Below are 27,742 nucleotides of genomic sequence, written 5' to 3'. Positions count from 1 at the left end.
CCTTTAACTGGGGTGGGGGGAGGGCACGCCAGAGTGCTGACACCCACGTGCTTACTGGAACAACCACTGCCCTGCAGATAGCGCAGATGGGACGTTCCGGGAAGCTTGGCTGTGGCAGAAGCTGGGGAGAGTGAATGAGGAAACGGGCTCCAGGTCCTGTCTTTACTTGCATGGTGACAGTCAGTCTCCCTGGGTTGCTTGTCTCAGCAGGATCTGCCTCTTCCTGCCTGGCAGTTAGCGGAGGGGCCAGAGGAGGAGATGGGATTGTTCCTCCCTCTTGGGTAGAAGTGTTTCTTTCCAGTGCTGTTCCCTGGCCACCGAGAATTACCCTTAGGGGCAATTTCATGCAGTCGCTTCCTTCTCATTCTGGAAATTTTGATGTTTCCCGATGCCCACTTCTTCTCCAGAAGCCCAGGCTTGGAATTTCCTGGTTGTAGATGGGAGACCAGCTTCTGAGCGCATGAAGTGCCCACCCACCAGTCATGGCGATGTTCAATTCTCTCATCTCCCAACATACCTCTAATTGCCTTTAACTGCTTAGTTCTGCTCTTCTGCTCGCCTCTAAAGAAAGAAGATCGAGCCCCTCCCAGCCACTCCTCAGAAGTGACTAAAGCTTTTGCACCTTTTAATAGGAGTGTTTGCATTTGGGTCCAGCTCTCATTTTGCTTTTGATTTCACGAGAGCGAGGTTGCAGACTGTTCCGGCTGAATGGAAGATTATCAAAACACAAATGGTTGTTCATGGCATACATACACTATCAGTTAGAACCGAGGGGTCCCCTTGGTGTCTGAGGGAACTGTGGCCAGTCGTCCAGGGGTTCATCTTCCCATGGGAGAAGGAAAAAGATGGACATTTCCTAAGCCCCTGTAATGCACCACATTGAATGCTGGTGCTCTCCTTGAGTTGATTATCTAACTCCCATAAACCTTCCTTTGAGGTACAAATATCCTTTGACTAAATGAATGGCTGAATTTCCCCAGAGCCATTTTACAGGCTGAGAAACTGAGGCTCGTAAAGATGAGGTAATTTGCCCAAGAAGGCTCTGCTGTCCTGTGGCGGGGCTGGAATTCAGTCCAGGGCTCTGCTCTCCCTTTAACGTTCCCAGCATTCCCATTCAGCTTTAAGGGGCCCATCCGTTCCTCCATCCCCAGGACTGGAGGCCTTGAATGCTCAAGGCCTTTTCCTGAGAATCTGGATGTTTCTTGAAAGTAAAGGGTCTTGAAACAGTTTCGTACCACTGAAGGTTATCTTGGGAACAGGAGGTGCCTCTTTGCTCTTTGCCGGGGCAGTGGGACCTCCGAGACCCAGAGAGATCAGGGAGCCAGTGGGGGTGGGTGTCTCTCCACTTTTGGTTGTACAGGAGGGGAGCACCTTGCTTAAGGATTGTATCACAGCTAAAGAATGATTTGCATTGGCCCGCGATGCCGAAACTCACTGCAGGGAGTGCTGGGGCTGTTTGCAGTCATTTAGGAGTAGTCTCTCTAAGGAAATCAGCCATCCGCTGTGTTTCTGTTAATTGAAACCATTCTTTCCCTCCAGCTTCCATGGGGCAGGTTCTAGTCTCTGTGCTGGAAGGCATTTCGTTGGTGTAATTGGAGAGCAGGGTGCTGCTAACACTCTGTTGTGTCTGTTGTTTCTTTTTGTTGGCCTCTCCAGCCTGTGTGAGGCATCATCACACCACCACCGCCTTGATTCCAGAGGGAAAGGCCACCACCCTGCAGGCCAGAGGGAGCCACTCTGGTTCCTGGAGTGTTTAGAGAACAAATTACAAAGAAACTTCTGGAGTGTTTAGAGAACAAGTCACAAAGTAGACTTCTCCTTCTAGAGGCAGTGCAGGCTTAGCCAGGGACCTAGTGATCACCAAAGCCAGCTTCTTCCTGGTCAGTCAAGAAACTGAAGCCTTCTTCAAAGTACTGACAGCTAATCTGTGAGAAGTGCAACACTAGACCTCAGGTCTCTGGACTCAGTCTAATGCCTTTCGCACTAAACTAAAGAGCCATCCATTGTGCACCATACTGTACACCAGATGTGGTGGCTGTGAAGATGCACAAGGCATGGTCCCAATGCACCCCGCTTTGATTATATGGGTTAGTATCACTCGAGGTAGACTTCTAACCAGAATAGTGTTTTTTATAGATAGATAGTGTCTGTCAGTCATCTATCGATCCATCCATCCATTCATCTATTTATTCATTCATCCACGTCTTTTTCTTTTTTCTCTTTCTCTTCCTCCCTCCCTCCTTCCTTTCCTTTCTTTTTTCTTTCTTTCTCTTCCTTCTTACTTTCTTTCCTTCCTTTCTTACTGTCTATTCATCTATCCATCCATTCATCCACTTAAGTTTTCTTTCTTTCTTTCCTTCTTCCTTTCTTCCTCTCTTTCTCCCTCCCTTTCCCTTCCTTCCCTCCCTCCCTTCCTCCCTTCTTTCTTTCCTTCCTTACTGTCTATTCATATCTGTCTATCATCTAGCCATCTATCTATCTAGAACATATATTCTGTAGAGTAGGAGCTCATGTATCTGGATAATTAGGCTCCTGGCTCCTAACTGGTGGCCTGGAGTGGCCATTATCAGTGATACAGTGAGCAGCTGACCAGTTCATTGAGAATTGTCATAGTATGAGGCTCTTATGTTTAAGTTGCCTTAAATACACTTTAACATTTGCGATGGTTGGCTAATGTTGATCAAGTACCAGCCACTGTGCTAAATGTGAAGTACTTTGCTAAGTATTTCAGGTGCATTTCCTCATTTACACCTTAAAAGCAACCTGCCATAAGTAGGCATTGCCTTCACTTTACTCATGAAGAAATCTGGCTAAAAGATCACTATTTAAAGTGTTTTCTTTATCACTAAAAAAACATGGCATGCCTAACGTTCTACAGGAGCCCAAGCTGGGCTTGGTCCCAAGTCTGTCTGATATGAAAGAGCATGAGCACGGCCACTGTGCCATCTTATAACACCACAGGCGTGGATCTCCCCATCTCCAGTTACCAGGAACTGTGAGCTAAGGGAGGCCGAAGATTCCAGGAGCCAGGAGATTCTTCTGAGTCCTCAGAGGGTTGGTGAGTGGACGCATCACTGTTGCCCTCTGAGGGACTGTTCTGTCACTCTGATTTGGCTCCTTGAAGTTCAGACCACGACGCAAAAGGGGCAGATGCATACCCCACTTGCATCAACTCTGCACCCAGCCTCTGACCCAAATGGAACTCTTGTCCCCGAAGCGAGGCCATTCAGCCGCCATAGCCTTTGCCTTCCAAGTCTCCCGTGTCTACCCCACTACATCCAAATTCTAGGGACATTACCTTATGGATCAATTCCAAATCCGATTCAGTGTGTGTGTGTGTGTGTGTGTGTGTGTGTGTGTGTGTGTGTGTGTTTCCTTTCACTGGGTATCTGATCTCACTAGGAGCCTCACAGTAAATAGGTAAAATATGCCCATGAGTTCACAGAAGAGTGAGCGTCAGACCGCACATACTCTGACATTCTCTACTGCAGCGTCCCCTTTTATTTTTGTGTCACGCTATCACTACCTGAAATTGCCTTCTTTATATGCTGATGGTTTACTGATACTTTCTGTTTCTCCACGCTAGAACACAAGCTCTTTTAGGACAGGGACCCTGTATGTCTCTTCAACACCCCCAATCGTATCTGGCATGTGAGTTGTATCTTCTAGAAGGTACTCGGAGTAGATGCCTTGCCCCATGCCCAGGGGCTGGGGTGGGGTGGGGACCAGTGATGATTTGGGAGGTACAGCCTTCATAGGAAGAGGTCGCATCCTCATCCTGATGTTTTCTAGAACGCCTCTCATCCTAAGGGGCATTTCGGCCTTTACCCAGATGTGGTCTCTTGTCATTTTTGATGGCCGTTTATTTGAAGGAAAACCAAGATCTTATTTTCTTTGAGAACTTCACAGCAGGGTCATTTGTAACGTCCTCCATTTCCCAGCCTCCTGGCTTTTTGCATGAGCCATGTTCCTTAAAAGCAGCAAGTTATGGTTGGCCCATGCCAGCTGTGTATGAAACGGTAAAGATTTTGATCCAAACCTTGTGGCTTGAGTCGGATTTAAAAGCTTGTCAGAAATGAGTTCTCTGGAGCCTGGCATTTGCCAGTGGCATCTGTGGTTACAGATGAGATTTCCCAGATTGAAAGTTCAGGAAGAGGTGTGAATTACAAGCTGTTAACTCCCGGGGCACTTGGAACTGTACTGAGCCTGGAAACCTTTTGGCTCAGATCTTTAAAAATATCTCCACAATCCAGCGTCTTCCTTTGTGGGGTTTCTGCTTTAAAACACTTGTTTGACTCTTAAAAGCATCTGAAGAATGAATAGTGGGAGGGGGCTGGGACTAGGAAGGAGGCTGTTACTCCCACGAGTGTGCACACACACCCGTTCTCATTTTAGGATCTGATAGAAGGAGAGAGGGAGGGAGGGAGAGAGAGAGAAAAAAAATGAGAAAAGAGAGCAATTGAGTCATTAAAATACGACCTGATGATTTCCGAGCCCTTCTGATTCAGAATCACTGGAAATTCAGACCTCTCCTTGGTCACTTGTGATACTTGTTGCTGCAAAGAAATACTTTTGCAGCTATATCACTTCACTGCTGACGTATTTGAAGAGGAAAGGGCTGCCCTAAAGGCATGGTTCTTGTTCTATCGCAACCCACCTGTCGGTCTAGATTGGTTGTAGGTGAATTGTAAGTGCAGAGCTACTGGCAACTGAGTGCCAAGGGTTATGAAAGACTTTCTTTTCTTATAAACTGCAGCAGACTCATGGCTCTTCCTAGAAAAACATGCATGATCCCTCACTTGCATTTGGGTAAGATTTTTTTTTTTTTTTTTTTTGAGTGACAGGGAAAGAGGCCACTGGGGATGGCAAGGCACCTAGGGTCCATTGGAGTGTGATCGGCATGGTCCCTCCTGTGAATGGAAGCGGTGCTGTGAGGGAAAGAAGGTAAAAGCCATCAGTCTAATGAAGCAGGTACCGTCCGTCATGGACAGAGCAGAAGTATTGAGCTGCTGTCACAGGCAGGTGGAAATCCAAGCCATTCATTAGGCTTCGCCCCTGACTGTGGTCCTGAGACAGTCACCCCTGTCGAGGGCTCTTAGGTCCAGGGCAGGTCTGGTTTTTCCATCTCATTGGGTCTAGTAATTACCCGGAGGGGGAGACAGTAGGAACCAGCTCCCATCCACCAACGCTATTAGCATGGCCCCAGCAAATACAGATCCAGGGGTGCTCAAACCCTCTGCCAAGAGGCATTATCCTGCGACTCCCTTGGCATCTCCTGAAGTTAAGCAATGAGGGAGGCATTTCTGTGTTGATGTCTGCGAGGGGCCAGGCTGCCTGACCCCCTAACAGTGTAAACATGGATCAGTTTCATAACTTCTCTACACCTCAGTTTTCTTATCTGTAATAAGCTCTGATGTCAATAAGAGTCCTTCTCCCATATGTGAATTTTGGGGATTAAATGACATAATCAGTGTGAAGCACTTAGCACACAGTAGGTGCTCCAGGAGTGTCAGTATTGCCAGGGAGCCCAGCCACAGGCTGGCAGGAGGACCTGTCCCAACCACAGCCCACAGGGCCCTTGCCTTTCCAGCCCCCAGGTAGAGAATCTGTGTCCCCAAACAGAGGGGTGTGGCTTTGGTAAGCAGCTGGGCAGACTCCCATCAGAGACCAGGGAGCGTCCCAGCATTTGACTCGGCGCCCTGCCACTTTCACAGAGAATGTTGAGTCAGTTGTGATGTGAGCCTCCCTTGTTCTGTCCGCAAAATGGGGTGAATGATGTGACCTCTCAAAGCTGTGCTGGGGATCACAGGGTATGACATCTGTCACCACCACTAAGGTCTGATGAGGAATAGCAGCTCCATGCATTCCAGACTCTCTTCTTTATCACTTGAGAAGATGCTGAAAGAGACAGGAAAGAGGCAGTCAAGGCCAAGCTGGAGACACCTTGGACTGCACAGTGATGCTGAGCTCTGTGGGACTTGGTGGTGGCCTTTTGCTCCCCTCCATCTGGAGCGCTCTGTCGTGAAGAACAGCAGCCTGCTCTCAGTTTCTGAATCTATAAATCCTGCTGAGTCCACTGTTCTCCAGCCTCTGTCCCTAGAGAATAGAGTTGGGAAATCAGACTTTGCTATCTCCTCTCTTATAGAGGAACCAGGGGCCGTCTTTAAGAAGAACTTTAAATTGCAAGGTGTTTTTATTCTTGAGACTGGGGGGGAAATAAAACCATAATACTAAGTCCACAGAGGTTTAAACTGTCTTTATACAAGGCATTTCATTTTGGCTGTCGCCTTTGAGCTGCAGAGCCCTGTGTCACTTACTTAAACCTCTGACTCTCGGCTTCCATGGCTGTCATATCGGGTGAGTAACCGTCTTAGATTCTCCAAATGCTTTGGAGGCCCTGGCCCATTGCAGGCCTTGCCAAATGGTATGATTCACCCCTGTTGCCATGATTTCCAGAATGTTCCACGCAGCCTTGGAGAGCATTGTGGAGGGTGTCAGGACCATTGGTGGGGTGGGGTGGGGGCTGGGCAAGGATGAGTAGCTGGTGGATGCAGGGTCTGGCACCTGCCCTCCCCGCTCCCTCCAGCTCCCATTGGGGCACTTCTGCTGTCCCCCATCCTCAATGTTGCAGTTTCACCTGAGAGCTCATGGGGCGGGGATAGGAGGAAAAGTATGAAAACCATCGCTCTTGTCTCCGAGGGCTGCCGCCTTGCCCCTTAGCTTGTTTGACAACCCAGGACGGAAAGGACAGCACCACAGGTAATGGGGACCATCAGAAGACCTTGAAAATCTGGGTTGAGGGCTTGGTTTTACTCCAACTCTGTAAGACTTTGGAGTCACTGCATCTTTTGCTCCTTAGTTTCTTCATCTGTAAGATGGGGCCATAGTACCTACCTGATACTTTTGGACATGGAAGTGCTTCCTAATTGGAAAAGGAAATTCCCCCACAGGGAGATGGCTGACGCTCACTTATTCTGCTGGGTTTGGAGCCCAGGGGTGTCTTAATTAATACTGGATTTGTGAGAAGCCATCTGAGGTGTTTCTACCATGACAGGTGTGCATGGCACTCCCTTCCCTTTATCCCACCAGCTCTAAGCGCATCCTAACTTATTTCATCCTGGGAGGTGGGTGTGAACCTGGGAGCTAGAATGACTCATTCAAGGGCACACAGCTTATGAAGAACAGGGTTTAGACTAGAATCGATTCATCCTTGACCCAGAGGGGGGCCCCTGGCTCTTCAGCATGTCAGCGACCCACTAACCAGCCCCAAACACTGCCATTCCCTGTGAGTGACAGTCTCAGCCTTGCTCAGCTTCCTTGAAGAACTTCCCTCAGACCAGAGTCAGCCAGTTCCTCAAAGATCTGGTGACAGGCTGGAGCAAAAGCTGTACCCGGACTAGGTGATGTAGCCATACCTGGAATGAGCCCCACCCCCATGCCCAAATCTAGTTATGAAACAAAATAACTAGGCCTCTTTTTTTTTTTTTTTCTTTTTGACTTGCAACAGGAAAAACCCCATGTGGGCCCCTGAGATGCGTTTTCATTTCGTTTACCACATCCTGGGGTTTGTGTTCATCAGTCTGCTAAATAGATACGATCTCTCAGGGCCAGAGCCAAACATGTCCCGGTTGCCATGGCAACACGCAGGGGCACACGTGATGGTCCCCTTCCGCCAGCTGCCTTCCCTTCCGTGAGACTCTCTCACCAAAGACCACCTGGCCTTGCAGAATTGGGCACTGAGCTGACAGTCCTAGGACCCACACTGTCCTTGGCCAGAAAGTCTGTTGGATCAGGAGTGGGGGCCTTAAAGGGCCTCCCCCCCAGCCCCCCCTCCCGACCCCGAGTTCCCATCACCCCACAAGGAGGTAGGGGTGGGAGTCTTTCTTTCTTCAGACTCTGTGAAAACAACCAAAGAGCTGCCCTGGGCCAGTCCTTGGGTGGCCCCCACTGAAGGGCCAGAGTAGCGACTGAGAACACCTCCTGGTGTTCCACTCTCCTCTGACAGAGTGGATGTGACGGGCCCTTGTTGGTTTCATGTTGGCTGCCATGATGGGCTCCTTGAACAAGAGGCTGAGAGGTCAGGGGGTCCATCCAGGCGCCAAGAAGTTGGGGTGCATTTCCTTTCTGAGTGCCAAGAGTTGAATAGCTCAGTTGAAAACAACCCGGGATACATTCTGGAGGAAATTCTCTGGGTATGATGGTGTGCAACTATTTTCTCTGCTCATTAAACCCTCACCCGCCCCCAGGGCAATTCCGGGAGAGACTGAGTCACTCAAGACTCATGGTCTGCCCGGGCAGCCAAAGGCGATTCGGCCACTGAGTGTGATGTTGGCCTCATTCAGGAGTGGATGCTGAACAATAGACCCTTTCACCGGGCACCCATCACATGGGCGTCAGAGGATGGGGGCAGCAGGAAGGCTGCCAGCCTTCTGGACTGGCAGGCTGGGTGGCAGCAGGGGCTATAATAGCTAGGAAGACTCCCAGATGGAAACTTCTGGGCTGGGAAGATATCAAACAATTACAGTGAGGAACAGAATGGCTTCTTCATGTCCCATTAAGACAGTGGATTGTGACTTTATTGGAACGGCTTGCTCAGGCCTCTTATAAAAGCAGTTCAGTAGTCAGAGCGCTGGACTGGGGAGTCAGGAATCTAGCAATTAAGGACTCCAGAGGTCCTGCTGTTCTCAAAAACTGGCTTGAGACCGTCTTCAGTCATTGTGGGTTTTGTTTTCTGTTGTGTCTCAAGAGAATTTGGGTAGAAGTTGTCTGTCATCCCTCTTGGCTTTAAACACAAATGATCCAATTAGCAATAGTGCTTTTAAAAAAAATACTGGCCTTTTCTCGGCCTCCTTCTGATCAGAATCAGTTTGGTTGGATTTGCGAGTTGCATAACATTTTTCAGACATGAGCTCAGCAAATCAGAAGACAGAAACAAAATCCTGGCTCTTTCATGATAAACACTATAAAGATGAAAAATGTGGAGCATCCACCGGTGCTCTTGGCTGCCTCTGCCCAAGAGGCTCGCACGTGACCGACTCCAGGAGCTTGATGGAGTAAGATGCTGTTGGCCTGGAGTGCCACACTCCAGCTAGCACAGCCTGGTCTGTGGAGAGTTTAAGGTTGGGCAACAAACATCTCCAAATATCGTGAGGACATCTCGTGGTCTGGCATCCCAGCCTTGGGCCAGCCCTGAGTCCAGGGTCCTCTCTTCATGCTGCCGGACCTCAGCCAGAGCCCTTGGGCTGTAAAGGGCAGAGGAGCCCTGAGGCTGCGGCTGGGGCTGGAGTCTCTGATCCCCATGGGGATCCTGGGAAAAGCGCAGAGAGAATGAGAGCGAGTGAGCCAGCCCACCACTGGGAAAAGCCAGCGTGCCTGGGGGCCTCAGAATCTTCTCCCCATGGAGAAAGGGGATGGTCCATTAGGGCAGGTTTTCCCACTGCTGTCTTACCAGGCTCTTGGGCAAAGGGTTCTGCCCTTTTAAGCCTTAGGGTCCAGAATCAAGAGACTTCTGATCTAGAAATAGTATTTAATAAGCTCACATTCCTCTCTCCAGGGCTCTCTTTTAATGGTCAAGTTTCTGCACTTTAAGAACCACATGGAGAATAAGAGTGTTTCCTGTCACGTAGCATCTGTCCCACGGCCAAGATGTCACTTAACTGCAGTGTGATCTGGGGCAGTGCCCAGTCTGAAACCCTGGTCCACCGGCCCCTTGCTCGGGTCATTCGTGTCTTCTCAAAGAGTTAGTCCCCTCCTGCATAAAATGGGCGTAATAAAAGTGCCTACCCCGTAGGATGGTTGTGAGAATGAAATGAATTCTTAAGTGTAAAGTGTTGGAAACCTCGTATGGGCCAAACGAGGCACTGGGTGAGTGCCTGCAGTTGTTAACACGGCGGTGGGAACCGCACAAGCCATGGAGTTGCAGGAACTGGCTTTGTTCCCATCTTCGAGAAGACCAGCTTCCCAGACACATAGACTACTCGGAGACCAAATCAGTAGGAAGAAACAAAAAATCTAATTCTGCCTCATGTCTCCTAAGGAGATGATAAAAGGGACCAGGAAGGCATATCTAGGTGGCGCCTGTTGGAAAATATATTAATTCGTTTTGGACCATCTGGGGAAGTCTGGTTGGGAGAATGAAGAGCGTCTGGGTGCAGTATGATCGTAGATCGTCTTCGGTGGTCCTTCTCTGGGACACACTGCGTTTGCCATCCTCTCCTGAGAGACCCGGCCTCAGAAGGGAACCCATGACAGGATGGGAAAAGGCCCAGCTCATCTCTGAGATGACAGCTGCCAAGTCCAGGCAGACAGAGCCAGTCACAAAATTGCAAGTTGGTCTCTGAAACATTTGCTTTCAGGGCAAATGCACAGGTTCTCAGAAGCAGACGCTGCAGGTTAGAGACATTTGAAGGGTCCACTAGGGAATTCTCAACCAGGCCCAGCTATGTTTCTTTTAGACGTGATGTGGAGAGCGAACCTGAGCGCTGTGTTCTCTTTGCATCCCACAGTCTCCTTGTCCTGTGTGTGGGGGGGGGGGAGGGGGGGGCGATATTAACTCACTCATTCATTCATTCATTCATTCATTCATTTGTTCCACATGTGCCTGCTCTGTGTGGTGCTGTGCTGGGTCCTGAGGACACAGGCTGAGGGAGACATGCAGTCCCTACTGTCAAGAAGCCCACAAGGAAATTCCAAAATGCCAGAATCCTGGAATTTCTAATTACTGAGAGACCTTAAAGATAATAATATCTTGTAATTATTTACATGTGTCTGGCATCTTTGAGAAGCTGGTAGAAACTGAGGGATGCTGTATCCATCAAAACCCCTACACACACACACATGCACGCACGCACGCACATACGCACACACACACATGCACACACATGTAGAATACCCACGCAGTCTTGCATGTCATTTCACAGGTTTATAGACCCTCAATGATCAACTCATGAACTCCGGGTTGAAAACCTCTTTGTCATTCAGCTCTACTAGTCAGCCGTGTGACCCCCCTACCCCATCCCTATGCATCTCTCAGAAAATTTGGAGGCATGTGGATAATGGCAAGTTGAGTAAAAATTACACTGTGTTCTCCTCTCAGCAGAGGCTGGGATTTTCTGCCACTTACGAAGTAACTGGGGCAAACCAAGAAGCTATTCATCTCAGGCCCTAGGCAAGGTTTTGAAATGTGTTGGGGTGACTTTACTAGAGAGATCTATTTTCCTTGGTGTGAGAAAACATCAAGGAAAACATAGGTAAGATTAATGGGGTTATGGGTCAGCGCTGGTTTTTCCAGGTAAGAATGAATTTACCCAGAACCCTGCACAATTGGCAGCATAGCACAGAAGTTGGAACCTTGACTCTCCCACTTGGGTGACTTTGGGAAAACTATCTGGCCTCTCTGTGCCTCAGTTTCCTTGTCTCTACAATGGTTTTGGCAATAGTGCCTACGCCCATGGCATTTTTTTGGTGAGAATTAATTTAGCTGCAATGGATCAGTCACCTCATAAATATGCAATACCCACTGGCTCTCTTTAAGTGCCAAACACCGTATCAAGTGTCTGACATACCTTATCTCATTTCACAGTCCCACAAACCCGGATGGCATTGCCATCCCATCATCAAGAAGGCTGAGTGTCAGCCAGGTTAGGAAATGAACTAGCTGTGTCATCTGGAGTGAGAGCAGTGTCAGGATTTGAACCCAGCTTTGGGTGGATCTCATCTAAGCGGAACTGTCAGCCTTCATGTGAGTTGGTGCCAGAGAGTAGGTTGAACTGTTCTCTTGGAGAGCTTCTTTTTTGGGGTCTCCCTGACAGGTCACGGGAGGACCTGTTCCCGTGTGAGCACTGAGATTGCTTGGTGCTGGGCCCAGGACCCCTCTATCCTCATAGCAACCCCCTAGCAACAACTCGCCCTCCAGTGAGGCTCCACCTTGAACCTGAAAGTGGCTTCTGACAGTTCATATTGAGTGTTGGGTCTCTCGGAGGGAGGAGCGTGGGATCATTCCTTTGTTACATGACACAGGAGATTTATCAGAGACAAGCGGGCTCAACGGAAAACGTTCTTGATTCATGTCCAGTTGGAGAGGCTTGTTTGAGAGATTCGATGGGCCATTTAACACTAGGCTCTTGAGTCCCAGCTGATCCCAGATCCCAGAGGTCTCTGTTCTTCAAGAGAGATGCACAGGTATTTTGGGAGTCCTGCCTCTCTGCAGGGGTTTGCACTGTGGCCAATGCCACGGCCAAGGACATGAATGCCGTCCAGTGGTCTGTGGTCTGTGGCTACTCACGCCTAGCCCTACTCTAACTTGACCTAAACCTTGGGAATATTCTCCGCTGCACGTGGGGAGGTCGAGAGGGCATAAAATGTTACCTAAATCGGGGTCAGGAGTAGCAGGCTGGAGGTTAATTAAGCCTGTGGACTCCTGGTACCAGACTGGCTGGGTTTGAATCCTGGCTCGATCTTTACTAGCTCTGTGAACTCCTGAGCATGTTTCTTTCTCTCTGTGTGCCTTAGTTTCTGTATCTGGAAAGTGGGGATAATAATATCACCTACCTCATAGGGCTGTTTTACACATACAATGAGTTAATACTTGTCAGATGCTTAGAAGAGTGCCTGGCATATACACATAAGTACACAGTATGCATTCGCTGCTATTATTGCTGTTAGTATTACTAATACCCTTTGGGGTAATAATTTCCATTTGCGTAAGTGTTAAGGAAGCTTGTTGGAAAGTCTTCATAAATTATTAGGACTTAACGGATACACAGCCCTGAAGGCTTGGTCCCTTTTAAGGCCCGAGGGATGCAGAGGGGAGGAACCATGAACACTCAGAGAGAGTTGACCTGAAATGAAGCTTTTGGCACCATTTGTGGAATTCCTAGATGGCGAAATGCCATCCGGGTTAGGAGTTGGACCCTTTTTTGTGAGATTAAAGATAAATGGAAGCTGTGAAGTTGGCACACGGCATAGAATTTCTTCATTCATTTCGCAGCCCCTTGCAGATCCCCACTGCAGGCCCTGTCGAAGCCTCGCAGTCCAGGAAGGTTGCAGCTTGACTACATCTGTCCCTTCCTGTCTCGGCTGATGGCAAGCACACACAACACACACTCACAACTTGCATGCACAGCTAGACACACACACACACACACACACACACCTGTGATGTTGACTGCTTTCCCTAGAACTCAGGGGAGTTCCAAAGTCTCAGGTTGAATTGGTTTTTTTTTTACATTTGCATATTCTGGGTGCCAGGTGGCAAATGCAAATTCATTTTAATAAGACAGAAACTTCCATTCAGCGCCAAACCGCCATCCATGCCTCAGACTCTATTTTCAGCCCAGGAGCGACAGCAGCCACCTGACATCTACTGAAGTCTCCCTTCTCAGCCTCACCTCTAAGAACTGATTGGGAAGTGGCTTTGTTTTTCTTTTGTAAGCTGCACACAGAGGGCTCCCCTCCTCCCCGGAAAGACGGTCACCCAGCGTGACAGTTTCCTTTGGTGACGATTGGCCAACAGAGGCCAAAGCTGAAAATGTCAGTAAAAACAAACAGTATCTACAGAGGGCCTTGTGCGGTTCCCTCTTCTGCACTCCCCTTACCTCTTAGCCAAGTACTGTGTGAGCTTCAGAGAACACCATTAGATCCCAAAAGAAATGAATGGCATGGAAAGACAGTGTCTCCATTTCACCTAGTTCAGAGGCTTTTAAAAAGCACCTCTATGCTAGTGATACAAAGAAAAGAAAACCATGTGTTACTGGCTTATGTCTTTTCAAACCTCCATGTCTTGTTTCTTCTTTGACTATTTTCAGAGTCAAGAAAGGTGGTACAGAAGTTTAACTGTTCCCTTATCTCGATTTGCATTTGCGAGACAGTTTTCTTAGTGGTTGGAACTTGCTTCCTGCTCAGAAAGGAGAAAGCAGTTGTTGGCTGTACATTTCCACCGCACTGACTCTAGCTTCGTCAGTACGTGGCAGTTGTTTATGTGGATCTCCTCCCTCCAGAGCCCAGACCTGCTCTAATGCTATGAAGGGATCCTTGGGTACACAGCAAAGTGGATCGGAGAGTGGGTTTTGGCATCAAACAGACCTGAGATGGAATTCCAGCTGTCACTGACTACATGGGTGACTTGGGAAAGGTGTTTCATTTTCTGAGCTTCAATTTCTTCACCTGTGAATAATATGTACATTCATACATACAAACACACATACATGTGTACAAGGCACCTCTCAGGCTTTTGTTGTTGTTGTTGTTTTCTTTCTAGGGGCAAACCCACAGCATATGGAGGTTCCCAGCTAGGGGTCAAATTGGAGCTGCTGCTGCCAGCCTACGCCACAGCCACAGCAATGAGGGATCTGAGCCGTGTCTGTGACCTATACCACAGCTCACGGCAACACCGGATCCTTAACCCACTGAGCGAGGCCAGGGATCGATTCCAAAACCTCATGGTTCTTAGTCGGGTATGTTTCCACTGTACCACGATGGGAACTCCTCAGGGTTCTTGAAAGGTGATGTAACACAGAATCCCAAAGGTGCTGAGCACCGAGGGATGCTACCGTCATCGGCCTCCCCTCCCTGGCTGTCAGCTCAGAGATGTAGAACAAAGTAACAGGGATCCGGGAAGGCAACCACAGCCTCTGGCAGCTATTCTTACTTCCTTGGGCAAATGACTTTTCTGAGCCTTGTTTTTCTCATTGACAAATAAGCAAACTCTCCTGACAACCTCTGGACCCACCCACATGAGAGAAAGAGGGTCTGAGATAAAGCTAAATCTGTCTGAATGGAGACTGGCCCAGGCCTGGCACAGTAGCATCTGGTCTGGCACATGGGCCGTCACGTAGTGGGCCCAGAGTCAAGGTCAGCAGGCTTCCTGAGAGGACTGTCTTTGAGACTCAAGGCAGTGCTCAGGCTCCCCTGGGACAGCTTCAAGGACATAGCCTTTCTGTGTTGGTGTTTACTCAAGTGCAAACGGGACGTTCTGCAGCGAGTAATGAGTTTTCTAATGTCTCTGAAGTCTTGAGATTATTACAAAAGGATCAGGTAGCACCAGGCGATTCTTTTCAGCCCCTTATTGAGAATTCAGATTCATGCCTGCCAAACTCACAGAAGTGCTAGGGCAAAATCATTTTTTAACTGGTGGATAGCAGGTTTCATTTTGGATGCCGTTAACTCTTGAGAGCAAAGAATAGGCCTTGGATCTCTCTGTCAGTGCGTTCAAAGTGTGTTCATTTTTTGAGGAAATTCCAATGAGTCCTTTGTTTATTCAGCAGATATTTATGGAGCATCTACCCCTTGTCAGCCACTGTTGTGAGTGTTAGAGAAACAGCTGTGAATGGGCAAAAGGCCCTGCTCTCTTAGAGCTTCCATCATGGAAAGGGCAGAAGGACAGTAACCACAAACACAAATAAATAGGGAGGTTGTTGTGAGGACACGAAAGCAGAGTGAGGTGAGAGAGATGCTGAGGGCTGGATAAGAATGTTCAGGGAAAGACTCTAAGATGACTGGGAAATCAGGCATAGATGTTCGAAGGTAGGAGAGCGCTCAGAAGGATCAAGGAACTGAAGGAAAGCTTGTGAGCTACTTAAAGGTTAGAGAGGGACAGGGTTCCATTTTGGCTCAGCGGTAACAAACATGACTACTATCCATGAGGACTTGGGTTCGATCCCTGGCCTCGCTCAGTGGGTTAAGGATCCAGCGTTGCCATGAGCTGTGGTGTAGATTGCAGACATGGCTTGGATCTGGCGTTGCTGTGGCTGTGGTCTATGCCCGCAGCTATAGCTCTGTTTTGACCCCTAGCTTGGGACCCTCCATATGCCATGGGTGCGGGCCTAAAAAAAAAGAAAAAGGAAAAAAAAGTTAGAGAGGGAGGGAGGAGCCATGTCAGGTGGGTCTTATCAGCCATGATAAAGAAATTTATTCTGGGTATGACTAGAAGCTGTTGGAGGCTCAGCCAGGGAACACCACCATGTGATTATGGGAAAAATACTCAGATTAAGTGGGAAAAAGATTTCTACATCTCAAATTGTATATTTAGATTCTGATTCTTTCAGATTCTTTTCGTATATAGGTTATTAAAGAATATTGAGTAGAGGTCCCTGTGCTGTGCAGCAGGTCCGTGTTAACCATCCTTTCCAAAAAAGGATGTGTGTATATACATAACTGCATCACTTTGTTGTACAGCAGAAATTATCAAAACATTGTAAATCAACTATAATACAACAAAGCTTAAATAAAAACAAAAGTACCAATTCAGGCAAACTATTATATATAGAATGGATAAACAATAAGGAGGTACTATATAGCACAGGGAACTCTATTCAATATCCATAATGGAAAAGAATATAAAAAACAAAATTGTATATTTAGTACCACTTAAACTATGCCCAAAAGTATATATATATATACAAAGACACACACCTTCAGAAAATAAACTGAAACAAGATACAGCAAAATATTTATGTTTGCAGTAGTTTTATTAGAGGTGGACTTGCTTTTCCTTCATTACTTCCCTGAATCTTGTAAGTTTTCCACAAGTTTATGGTACTTTCGTAATCAGAAATAAACCATACGCTTTTTAAAACCTGGGTTGTGGAGTGGTATGTGGTGGGAGTGTAAGAGCGATGCTACTTGATCGTGTCTCATCTCAGATTTGAGCTTGAGGTAGTGGCGCTTTGAAATGCTGCAGTGCCTGTTGAAGGGTCTGGCCAGTAGGGAAGTTTGTTTGGCTTTTTAACGAGGCTGCTCGAAAAGAGACTTATTACTCTTTCCAAATGATTCATGCCGAAGAATCTAACCTTTTTGTTTCACTTCATAGATCTGAATATAACCTGCCGATATGCAGGTGTATTCCATGTGGAGAAGAATGGTCGCTACAGCATCTCGAAGACTGAGGCCGCTGACCTCTGCAAAGCCTTCAACAGCACGCTGCCCACCATGGCCCAGATGGAGGCGGCCCTGAACATAGGGTTTGAGACTTGCAGGTAAGGGACCAGCATGGTGCACAGAAAAAAGCTGGCGGCCTGGGCCCAGGGGGCAGGGCTTCGACCCGGAAGGCTCCTCCCTGCCAGCTGAATGGCTGATTGCCTGAAGAGTCGGCCCCACCCATTAATTTGGCCACGTCAATCTGGAACCCGTATGACAGCTGAAATTGAAGGCTGGCTCTAGAAACCTTTGTGAGTCATGGCGGTGTTGCCGTGAGGAGGCCATTAAGAGGCACGGGTTGGACTCCGCTTGCCTGAAGTGCTTCCACAGAGCGCTCTCTGGCTTGGAAGGAACGTGCAGTATCGTTGTCAGAACCACACGAAAACAGAAACTAAATAACAGTGCTTAAAATAAATAGGTACCTGGTGGAGTCTTGACCGTGTAGACTTGGCTAAGGCTGGTTTTTCAAACTACTCTGCATTTTATCTCTCTTCTGTGTTGCTCTGGTTTGAGAGAAAAGGGAGTGAAAATTGTCAAGGTGTATTATTACCAGTGATTGGAAAGCGACCGTGGGGTAGGGGAGGGGGGACCAAGAGAGGCCTCCTGAGATGCCTCCTAGCAGATATCAGGGTGCTCAAGGAGCCGTCCTCAGACTCTTTGGCTCCAGGACGTTCCCAGCGGGCTGGCCCTTATTGTTTAGAATTTCTCTTGGCCCGGTGGTGAGTGGGGCACATTAGGAGCGAGCAGTGGTGAGCCCTATGGTCAAGTGTTTTGGTTTGGTTTGTTTGCATTAAAAGAGCTCTGGGAAATCTGGACACCTGCTCTCTGCTGCTTCCACCCCAGCCTGCGGCTCCCACTCTGTGCTTTTCCAATGTGATGTCCTTAGATAATGGCGTTGGTTCCCTTTTCTCCTTAATGGGTGCGCACTTGCACACGCACACCAAACACAGACTGCTCCTTAAAAAGTCAAGCTGCAGAACTCTTTACTGAAACCGTTAAATGTAAGCTAAATACATCTTTCCCCTGGACTTGGTTACAGAGTAAGCCACCCAGGGTATGGGTGGGCGCTGAGTCTTTTGCTGAAAAAGATAAGGAAAATCTTTACAACTGCACTGTCTGGTATGAGAGCCACTAGCCATGGCTAGACATGGCTATTTACACTTAATTAAAAAGAAATAAAAACTTTCTGTCTTCAGTGGTACTAGCTACATTTCAAATGCTTGTCTAGCTACAACATGGCTAGCGGCTACTTGGACAACATAGATTATGGAACATTTCTACTGTCGCAGAAAATTCTAGTGAGCCGCACTTCTCTAAATCAAGGAGCAGATGTGTACCGACATCTGTAGCTGTTCAGAGCTAGGTCTAGGAGAATATAAAAGGAGCAGAAAGCCCTGGTAGCTACTGAACCTGAGCTGTAGGCTGCAAAGAAGGAAACCTAATTAGTAGATCCATTTATTTAATTCCAAGGCTAATTGTTTAAATATGACCCTGACTAGGCCAGTGGCCTAAGAAAGTGGATTTTGATTGTGAAATGCAGACAAGGCAAACTTAATGAAATAGGGAAATGTTTTCTCGTAGGCTGAAACAACGGAAGTCCTTGCTTTTCCCCCGGCCAATCATGGAACACTTATTAGAGGTGGGCTGCCCCCAGCCCACCAGTCCACATCTCTTACTTAAACCTCAGACTACACCACGAGTCAGTTATGTTACCCCACTTTATAGAGGAAGCAACTGAGCCTTAGTCCTGCAGCCTGCCCTGGGCCATATCACTTGTACAGGCAGGAGTCCGGATTCCAGACCTGCTTCGGAGCCCAGGGCTAGATTTCATGACCCAGCCCTCCCGAAGGACTGAGAGCAAAAGGGAGATGGAAGTATGCTGCATGGGTGGATTTGCTGAGTGTTTCTTTCCTCCCTGGGAACAGCAGCCCACGCATGCTGCATACACTAGTATACATTTGAATATCCCCAACTCATGGACAAGGTGACATGTAAAACGGGCAGTCGACATGATGCGGAATAATTTACAAAAGGAGCTAGAGATTCTAGAATGTTGGTGCTATAGGAACTAATTGAATGTGATTGGGAGTGGGTGAGGAGATGGCTCACTAAGGAGTATTATTAATGTAAAAGGAAGAAGAAAAACTGTGCTTAAGATACCTATCGTTCCACCCATAGCTGGTTTTAAGTGTTGCAAAACTCATTTCCATAATTTCACTCAGGTAGCTGTGAATCAGATGCCTGCCATAAGACAGATGGGAGAGTCTCACAGGTGACGATTAAACCTGAGTAGCTATTCTCTTCTGTCTGCCCCACCCCGATTAGTAGCAATTCTCAGATCCCGGGAAACTTATTAACATTGAATTGCGCCCCTCCTCCCACCGAGCTCAAGAGTCTTTGCAGAAACCAGTCTGGCCATTCAGATGAGGCATTAGTCATGCCCTGCTTTTGCAACTTAGACAGAATGAGTTCTATGTGCTTAGAAAATTCAAGTTCACAGCCATTTCCCTGGGTCTTTCAGGATAATGCAGTCCGTACTGTCGCCCATGTCAGGGAAGATTAAAAGGATTTGCGCTGTGCATTTTAGCCAGCGTTGCATTTTCAGAACCCCGTTGGATTTAGCTTCTCCCTCTCTGCACTCCCCTTGCCACCACCTCTTCCCTTGCAAATGGTATTTTCTCAGCCCACATCTCATTTTTTGAGGCATTTTATATTTGAGAGAAATTGTGCTTTGCGTATGCAGCCATTGCAATGCTGGTGGAAGAGGCTGGGTGTTGTGTGTTATATCTGCAGGCTTCCAGCTGCAGCATGCTCCCAGAAGCATCTTGACAGGGACAGGAGCTTAGGTACTTCTCTGACTGCTGCTTTTGGAAAATTCCTGGGCTCATGAGACATTGCTCTCTACTTAATCACGATTACTCCCATTTTAATGACAATTTACTTCCACCAGCCATGGAATTATGCTCATGGGGCAAGAGGCTTTGTATGTGGCATACAAACAAGGATTCATCTTTAGAGCAGTGAGGTCCGGCATGAGGAAAAGGGAAGGCCAGGAAAGAGGAGGAGGGGATGGGAAACAGGTTTGCCATTCAGGAACTGAAATGGAGAGCCGCCTAGTCCCATCTGATGGGAGTCGGTCATTTTCTGTACTTTCTGGAAAATGGGAAGGTAGTGGTGGGCCAGAGTAGGTCTCTCATCATGACCTGATCATTCTATTTGGGACTTGGGCTGCTCTCTGCTTGTTCAAATTGGCCTAACTGCTGACCACAGATTTTATTTGGAGCTAACCTTTTTTTTTTCGTTCACGAATCTATTTTTTTAAAAGCCTTTTATTAAGCTCTTAAAAAAAAAATCCCACTTTGTCTCCATCAGGCGTGTTGATCCCTTTCACTGTCCTTCTGCTGTTATTTTTGGCTTCCACATAACTCAGTTGTCGAAACCACTAGCATCCCTTCCCTTGAAGGAAGCCTTGCACTGCAAGAAATGTCATTCGATGGGCTATTATGAAATCCCTGGCTACAGCCTTGCAGGTGGATAATCTCTGGCTTTTCTTTTGCAGGTATGGGTTCATTGATGGGCACGTGGTGATCCCCCGGATCCACCCCAATGCCATCTGTGCTGCAAACAACACAGGGGTGTACATCCTCGCATCCAATACCTCCCAGTATGACACGTATTGCTTCAATGCATCAGGTTGGTTCCAAGTAGACAGGCTTTGTGTTGGGGTTGCCTTGGGCCTGCCAGCCTTTGGCAGCGTGGCTGCAGATTGCTGCTGAAGCAGGGATTTGTGTAGCCTCCATTCATATAAGATAGGCTTGCTGAGCATCTTCAGCAGGAGAAAGGTTCCTGTCTTCAGGGTGCTTACCTGCTAAGTTGGGGAGGCCAGCTGTAAACAAATAAATAACTTACATGAAGTCAGAGAGTGTTACAAAAAAGAAAGCAGGACAAGGAGCTACAGAGTTTCAGGGACCTCTTGAGTGTCCTCACACGTTAACTGAAAGCCTAACAACTAGAGAATCAGAAAGCCCAGTTAGGATGTATATTCTGGGCAGCTGGCCAGACCCCCTTCCCTGTGTAAAGGACTTGTTTCCAACTACTAGCCTGGAAACTCATGCTTACAAGTCTAACAAAGGTGCTAGAAAATTTTACAATTCTATACATCATGTGTCTTCAGGGGTCTTCTGAGGAGAGTTAGATCCATTGGTGTCAAATTTTTGAAAACCAGCAATCAAATGTCTTACTTCTTAAACTAAGCCTTCTGTTCCCCTTGAAGGTTTAAGATTGTGTGAAGGGGTTTATATGAGGAATCTAAAATATGGCACAAATGAACCTATCTACGAAACAGAAACAGACTCAGAGACATAGACTTGTAGTTGTCAAGGAGGAGGGGAGAGAGCGTGGGATGGACTGGGAGTTTGGGGTTAGTATATACTAACTGTTACCTTTCGAATGGATGAACAACAAGGTCCGACTGTATAGCACAGAGAACGATATCCAGTCTCTTGGGATAGAAAATGATGGAAGATAATATAAGAAGGGGAATGTTTATATATGTATGACTAGGTTGCTTTGCTGTACAGAAGAAATTGGCACAACATTGTAAATCAACTATACTTTAATTTATAAAATCAACTAAGCACATAAAAAAGATGATCATGTGAAGGGGAAGATGAAGTCTTTTTTTTTTTTTTTGTCTTTTTGCCATTTCTTGGGCCACTCCCGCAGCATTTGGAGGTTCCCAGGCTAGGGGTCAAATTGGAGCTGTAGCTGCTGGCCTACACCACAGCTCACGGCAATACCGGATCCCTAACCCACTGAGCAAGGCCAGGGATCAAACCCGCAACCTCGTGGTTCCTAGTCAGATTCATTAACCACTGGGCCATGACGGGAACTCTGGAAGATGAAGTCTTAAGGTAAATTTAACCCATCTTATTGACATGTCAGTTTCCTTAAGATGCGAAGTGGATGTCCAATTCGCTGGAAAATGACTTGACATTATCTATGTGAGACATTGTCCTCACGCATATAAAGTCTGCATGGACCTTTAAACTTAAGTAGGGGCATCTGAGACGTTGTGAGATCACCTCAGTAGCTTTGGGCTATGCCGCCCCCCTCCCCCCCCCCCCCACCCCCTGCTCCCGCCCCTGCGGGCTGGGTGGAAACTGCAGAATGTTTACTCTTCTATTATATAAGCACAGAACATAAACAGAGTTTGAGTCCACCTGAGGCTGAACAATACATGGTCGATATCCAGTCCCCATCACATACCAGAAGGTCCATTGCAATGACTTGATAAAGAGAAAGACTCCATGCAAATAAAAAGGAAAGAGACACAGAGCAACATGTGCTCGAGCTATAGCTAAGCTTAATGTCAGAGGTTGGAGGAAGGCTTTGGAAAGGCTTAGCGCTTTAGAGGAAGAGGTTGATCATGTGAGAAGGCTGGTTCAAGACTGCCTGCTCTCCAATCTCTGGGCCCTGCCTGTTGCTTCTCCCGCTGTATCTTGCTGGGTGAATGTGTACAACAAATTATGTGGTTGCGTATGCATTGTCTCATCTGTTTTACAAGTTGGTATCCCTTGCTGGAAAGAACCTTCCCTCAAAAAGGTAGAAGCTCCCACTATTTTATTGCCTGGAGTTCAAGCCATCTAAGCCTATTGCTCCTGACTTTTTCCCTTGCTCTACTTTTTGGCCATAAGGTTGGGCCCATCTTCAGAAAAAAGAGTGAATGGTACTGATGAACTTTGCTCTTCTTTGGGAAGTTAGTTCCTTTGAAAAGCTTGAGAAGTCCGGGGGCATTTTGCGTCCCAAAGTAGCTGTATTAAAGTTTGCAGTGATGGTTTTCCTTTTCTCATAAGCAAATTCATGCAATATGTTTAGAGTGCTTTTTACCAATTTTCTATACGTTTTTGTTTGTTTGTTTTTTGTCTTTTTTGGAGGGCCACATCTGCAGCACATGGAAGTCCCCAGGTTAGGAGTCGAATCAGAGCTATAGCCATTGGCCTACGCCACAGCCACAGCAATGCCAGATCTGAGCTGTGTCTGCGACCTATGCCACAGCTCATGGCAATGCCAGATCCTTTAACCCACTGAATGAGGCCAGGGATGGAACCTGCATCCTCATGGATGCTAGTCAGGGTCATTATCACTGAGCCGCAATGGGAACTCCCTAATTTTCTAGATGTTTTTAAAAGTATGTATTGATCAACTGCATAGGCTCAATACTGGGCTGGGCAGAGTGAAATGAGAAGGAACCAGAGGCCATTATTTCTTGTCTTGGGAGTTAATCTTGTTGAAGTAATGAGATGAAGTATCAAGGAGCTGGGAAGAATGTTTACCTAAGGATAAATGAATCGCAATGTCTTGGTTTGGAGTTGCATGAAGGGAGTGTTAAGTGAGCTACAGATCCCGAGAACCTTCTGGTCTATGCCAAGGCTCATCTTGGAAAGATCCTTGAATCCAGCTTAGCCTTGTGCCCTCCGAGCGGGTGGTCAGGACTCAGTGATGTGATTCTCCCACACACTGGCTACAGGGAGCCATGCCAGCTCCACCTTAGCAGCTCGCTTCCGTAAGCTTACAATTTTAGCAGTATTTTTGTAAAACATGGCCTGTGATTTTCAAATGAACATAAAACATGACCCTGAAAAGCCTTGACAACTTTTTTTTGTCTTTTGTCTTTTTTTTTTTTTTTGGTCTTTTTTGCTATTTCTTGGGCCGCTCCTGCGGCATATGGAGATTCCCAGGCTAGGGGTTGAATCGGAGCTGTAGCCACCGGCCTATGCCAGAGCCACAGCAACGCGGGATCCGAGCTGCGTCTGCAACCTACACCACAGCTCACGGCAACGCCGGATCGTTAACCCACTGAGCAAGGGCAGGGACCAAACCCGCAACCTCATGGTTCCTAGTTGGATTCGTTAACCACTGCGCCACGACGGGAACTCCCGTTGACAACTTTTATTGCCTCTTTTCTCTGGGGTCAGGCCCAGCCCAAGCCTGGTGACTTCTGTGTTAACACAGAGAATTGACCTGAATTAGTTCATTTTTGAAGTGTGCTTTCAGTAAAATGCCTCATTCTCTTTTGAAGGAGGAATTTAGGGGAAGCTTTTACATTCATTTACTTTGTCCTTCGCTCATTCACTCAGCAAGTATGTACTGGCTACCTGGACTGTACTGGGCATCCAGGAAGGTGTCTTTCTCTCTATTGAGAGCCTGGCTAGACTGAATAATTTACATCTCTCTTGGCTTTTTTGGTGGAGGCAACGTTTCTGAGATGCAGAAGCTCACCCTAGAGTCTTTCTAACAAATCCTTCGGTTCAGGAAAACCTCAGCAGGCCTGATTTTTCCAGCAGTGCGATGCTCATTAAACAGAATGAAAGGCCGCCCAAGGAGGCCCTGCTATCTGACATGCGAGTGTGCTGTATTAACTGAACATTTGGGTCACTGTCCTTCTTGGTGTGCTTGCCAGACTTGATGTTCGTTATAAAAGTTAGGATGAATTGGAGCGTGAAGGGGCTCCACTTGAACAAACGCTCTAGCCATTGGCAAAACTCTCTTAGTGATTTTGACATTGTGCTTCATTCTGTTACAGCTTCACTCCTGGAAATTCCCAGGGCACTGCTGTTACCTGCAGCTGTGCTTGAATTGGGACCTGCTTATTCCATCTCTGCCATTCAGAGGCCAGAATCCAAAGCCTGTGGCTGGGTCTGTTCAACCCAACCATATCAGGAACATCTCACTGGTCAGGCCCCTTCCTGGTGGTGTCCCCAAAACAGATCTGGTAGATAACTCTTCAAGATCTCCCAGATTGGCTGCTTGCCCTGATTTTCAAATCAGGGAGTCACTGAGAAATTTTTTTGAAAACCGTACACATCTAAAGAAATGGTCGTTATTATTGTCCCCCGTGACCTGTGAATTCCTCAGAAGTAGGGACAGGAGCACGTTCAGCTTTTTGCTCCTTGTTGATAAAGTGATCTGTCATGTGTGTTGAGTGATGCCAGAAATGAATAAAGAAACTGATAGATCTGAAACTTCCTTTAGTTGTTTCTTCTGGCCTTGTCATTCAGGGTGTAATCTGAATGTTTCTTGGTCTGTTTGTATTTGCAGACCACTTAGGTATGTTTACTGGAAGAATAGGCTTCTGGGAAATTACATTGCTTTTTTTTTTTTTTTTTTTCCCCATCCTTTCAACAAATGTTTGAGTGCCTCTCTATCCCCATCACACATATATGTTCTGGTCAGTAAAGATGAGGTTACTACTTAATCTTGTGGAGTTGACATATTTCTATGGAGGCGGGTGGGTAGCAGAGGGCAGGGGATGGGAGATGTGCCGTCAAGTAAAATGAACAAGATAATTTTTGCTAGTGATGAGCCTGAAGAAGAAATGAGAAGAAATATGTGATGCTGGTGTGGGTGTGGGGGAGTAGTGAGGGGCTGCTTTAGATTAGGTGGTGAGCCTTACCATGGCAGTGACTTTCTCTTTGAAGAGTCTCTCTTTTGAGAAATCTTGTAATTAACCCTTGCAAGAATAGCTATTTCTAAAACCTGCTTTGTTTCCAGTTGGATATGTAAAGCCGTCAGTTAGTTTCACTGTGAGGCCAAAGAATAGGCAGGTAAAAGGTATCCCCTTTATCTGTGGAAAAAGATGCTCCTAGGAACGGAGAAGCCATCAAACCCTGCTGTGTTCAATTTGTGTTTTTGGTCCAATGTCACGAGTACCCAGCGATTTATGAGTACTTGTGGTAACAGACTTCCTTGTGATATAAATCTGCCTGCCTGCCTCCGTCTATCTGTCCACCCATTCATCCATTTTTCTATTTATCCATCCATCCATCCATCCATCCATCCATCCATCCATCCATCCATCCATCCATCCATCTCGTTGCTCCTTCCTCTTTGTCAAGAAACAACTCTGGAAGAAACCAACCTAACGAATAAGTTTCCATTTTACACAAACACACCCACACAGAATAGAAACTTTAATACACAAGGAAGGTTTTTCCAATGGGCCTGGAATCACTGCAGAGAGATCGGCGATAGTTCCCTGTGCTATACAGTGGGGTCTCATTCCTTATCCATTCTAAATGTAATCGTTTACAAAGTTCCTAGGTTGAAGAGAGGTTCAGAAAAAGGTGATTTGGGATGAGTTATAATAAACCGCCGTCCTACCTAGTAGACATGAACATCAATTAGGCTCATATTTTTCAGCGTTCTCATGCCTTTTTTTCTTTTCTGCATCTTAGCTCCACCTGAAGAAGATTGTACATCAGTCACAGACCTGCCTAATACCTTCGAAGGACCAATTACCATAAGTACGTATCGCTTCTAACCTGGACGGAGTTTCTTCATCCTTGAGGAGAGAATCAGGCGCATTTTGTATGTTTTGTATTTGGCTAAAATAGCACTCATCTCCCTAAGGCTAGAGACATGGACTGTGATTTACTGTCCCTTCCCCTTTTCCTTCCTCGACTTGGACCTGCTCTCTGGTTTAGCCCAATGCATTGTTCCTCGATGTCAGGCATTTGAAAACTCCTTTCACATGTTTTGGCATCTCTGTGGACACAGCACCATCATTTACTTGATATTTTTTATTTAGTTGAGCTATTCCTTTCTACTTAAAATACATTTTTAAAAAGCTTTCAAATGGAAAACAAACATCCCTGGTCATAAGTAGAAGGTAACCTTAAAAATAAAGTTAAATGTAGGAAAATTTAAATACTGTTCTTAAATTCTAGCTGATGGGGGCTTTGAGTCTGAGCTGTGCTCTCGCTCTCAGAGAGGGGGATTAATAAGTGTTAGGAGTAGGGGTATTCCAGCCCCCTAAATTTTCTGTTTGATTTAACTGGAGTATGGAAAAAGGATAACAAAGGGTACAAACTTCCTGGAAATGTGTTCCAACATTATTTACACCACCTAAAATCATCTTGATTATCCTCAGACGTAGGCATTCAGCACTGCAGAAGATAGGATACTTCAGCCAGAACTTTCAGATAGGTCCACCTATTAACCCTGATCTGATTACCTCTGAGCCTTATTTTCTGAGAAGTATCACAGCGATGAGGAGGCTGGACCTCTGCCTCCTAAGAGCCAGACTCCTCGGTATGCATGGGGGCAGTGGTGGTGGCCGGGGGACCAGAATCTTCCTGGACCACAACAAGTCCAGCCCCCCATGGTTAGTAAGAGATTCCTCTTGGACTGTAGTTTGCAAAAGGAAGGGGAGGCCTGCAGGGTGAGGTGTGCTGAGTCCATCAGGCCTGGCTGGAAATCCTAGTTCTTTACCATCTGGGTCAGCTGAGCCTCAGTTTTCTCTTCCGGGTAATGGAACAATGTATGAGATTTGCCATGAAAATGAAGAAAGAAAATGTATCTGATGCCCTGCCCATAAATGCCCCATTTTCTTGGTCCTCACAGATCTCTCTCTCTCTCTCTCTCTCTGTCAGTCCAGACCTGTTCAGGTTTGGTCATAACTTCTTATCAGAGCTTCATCTGTGGAGATTATTAGGGCAAGTGAGAGTTGGCATGTTTTTTAACTTCTGGTTTATTAATAGCTCTACTTGGACAAGCTGGATAGGGCGACAGAAGGACTCTTTAGTCCTACCAAGGCAATACAGCAGAAAATCATGTCAGCTAAAGGTACCCTTGGACAGGGAGTGACCCATACCTGAAAGCAGAGAACCCATTGAGAGGGAAAGAGTGAACAAATTCCTTCTTGCGTTTTCTTCTCCTGTCATTCTAGTCATTTGCTTGTTTAAACCAAAGATTTCGATCTTTTTAGACCCCCATGCTTCTTCATTTCAGGTTGAATTTCACAGGAGATGACAGAGGCTCTGTCAAT

The 27,742-nt window shown here is 46.8% G+C and overlaps 1 protein-coding gene across 18 annotated transcripts in view; it reads left to right on the top strand.

The window, feature by feature from the left end:
- CD44 (CD44 molecule (Indian blood group)) overlaps nucleotides 1-27,742 on the top strand; it is a 96,257-nt gene that overhangs the window by 19,753 nt on the left and 48,762 nt on the right. For all 18 annotated transcript variants that reach the window (XR_007134383.1, XM_047775990.1, XM_047775989.1 and 15 more), the window contains exons 2-4: nucleotides 16,808-16,973; nucleotides 20,474-20,607; nucleotides 26,151-26,219. Coding sequence is in view for 17 of the 18 variants with exons in the window: in XM_047775990.1 (XP_047631946.1) it covers nucleotides 16,808-16,973; nucleotides 20,474-20,607; nucleotides 26,151-26,219 (369 nt within the window). In the remaining variant the exon portion in view is untranslated. The remainder of the gene's footprint in view (nucleotides 1-16,807; nucleotides 16,974-20,473; nucleotides 20,608-26,150; nucleotides 26,220-27,742) is intronic.

The sequence above is a fragment of the Phacochoerus africanus genome, chromosome 4 (assembly GCF_016906955.1).
Source record: "Phacochoerus africanus isolate WHEZ1 chromosome 4, ROS_Pafr_v1, whole genome shotgun sequence".
NCBI classification, from domain to species: Eukaryota; Metazoa; Chordata; class Mammalia; order Artiodactyla; family Suidae; genus Phacochoerus; species Phacochoerus africanus.
Note: the sequence above shows the minus strand (reverse complement) of the source record. Positions and strands in the feature narration are given on the sequence as shown.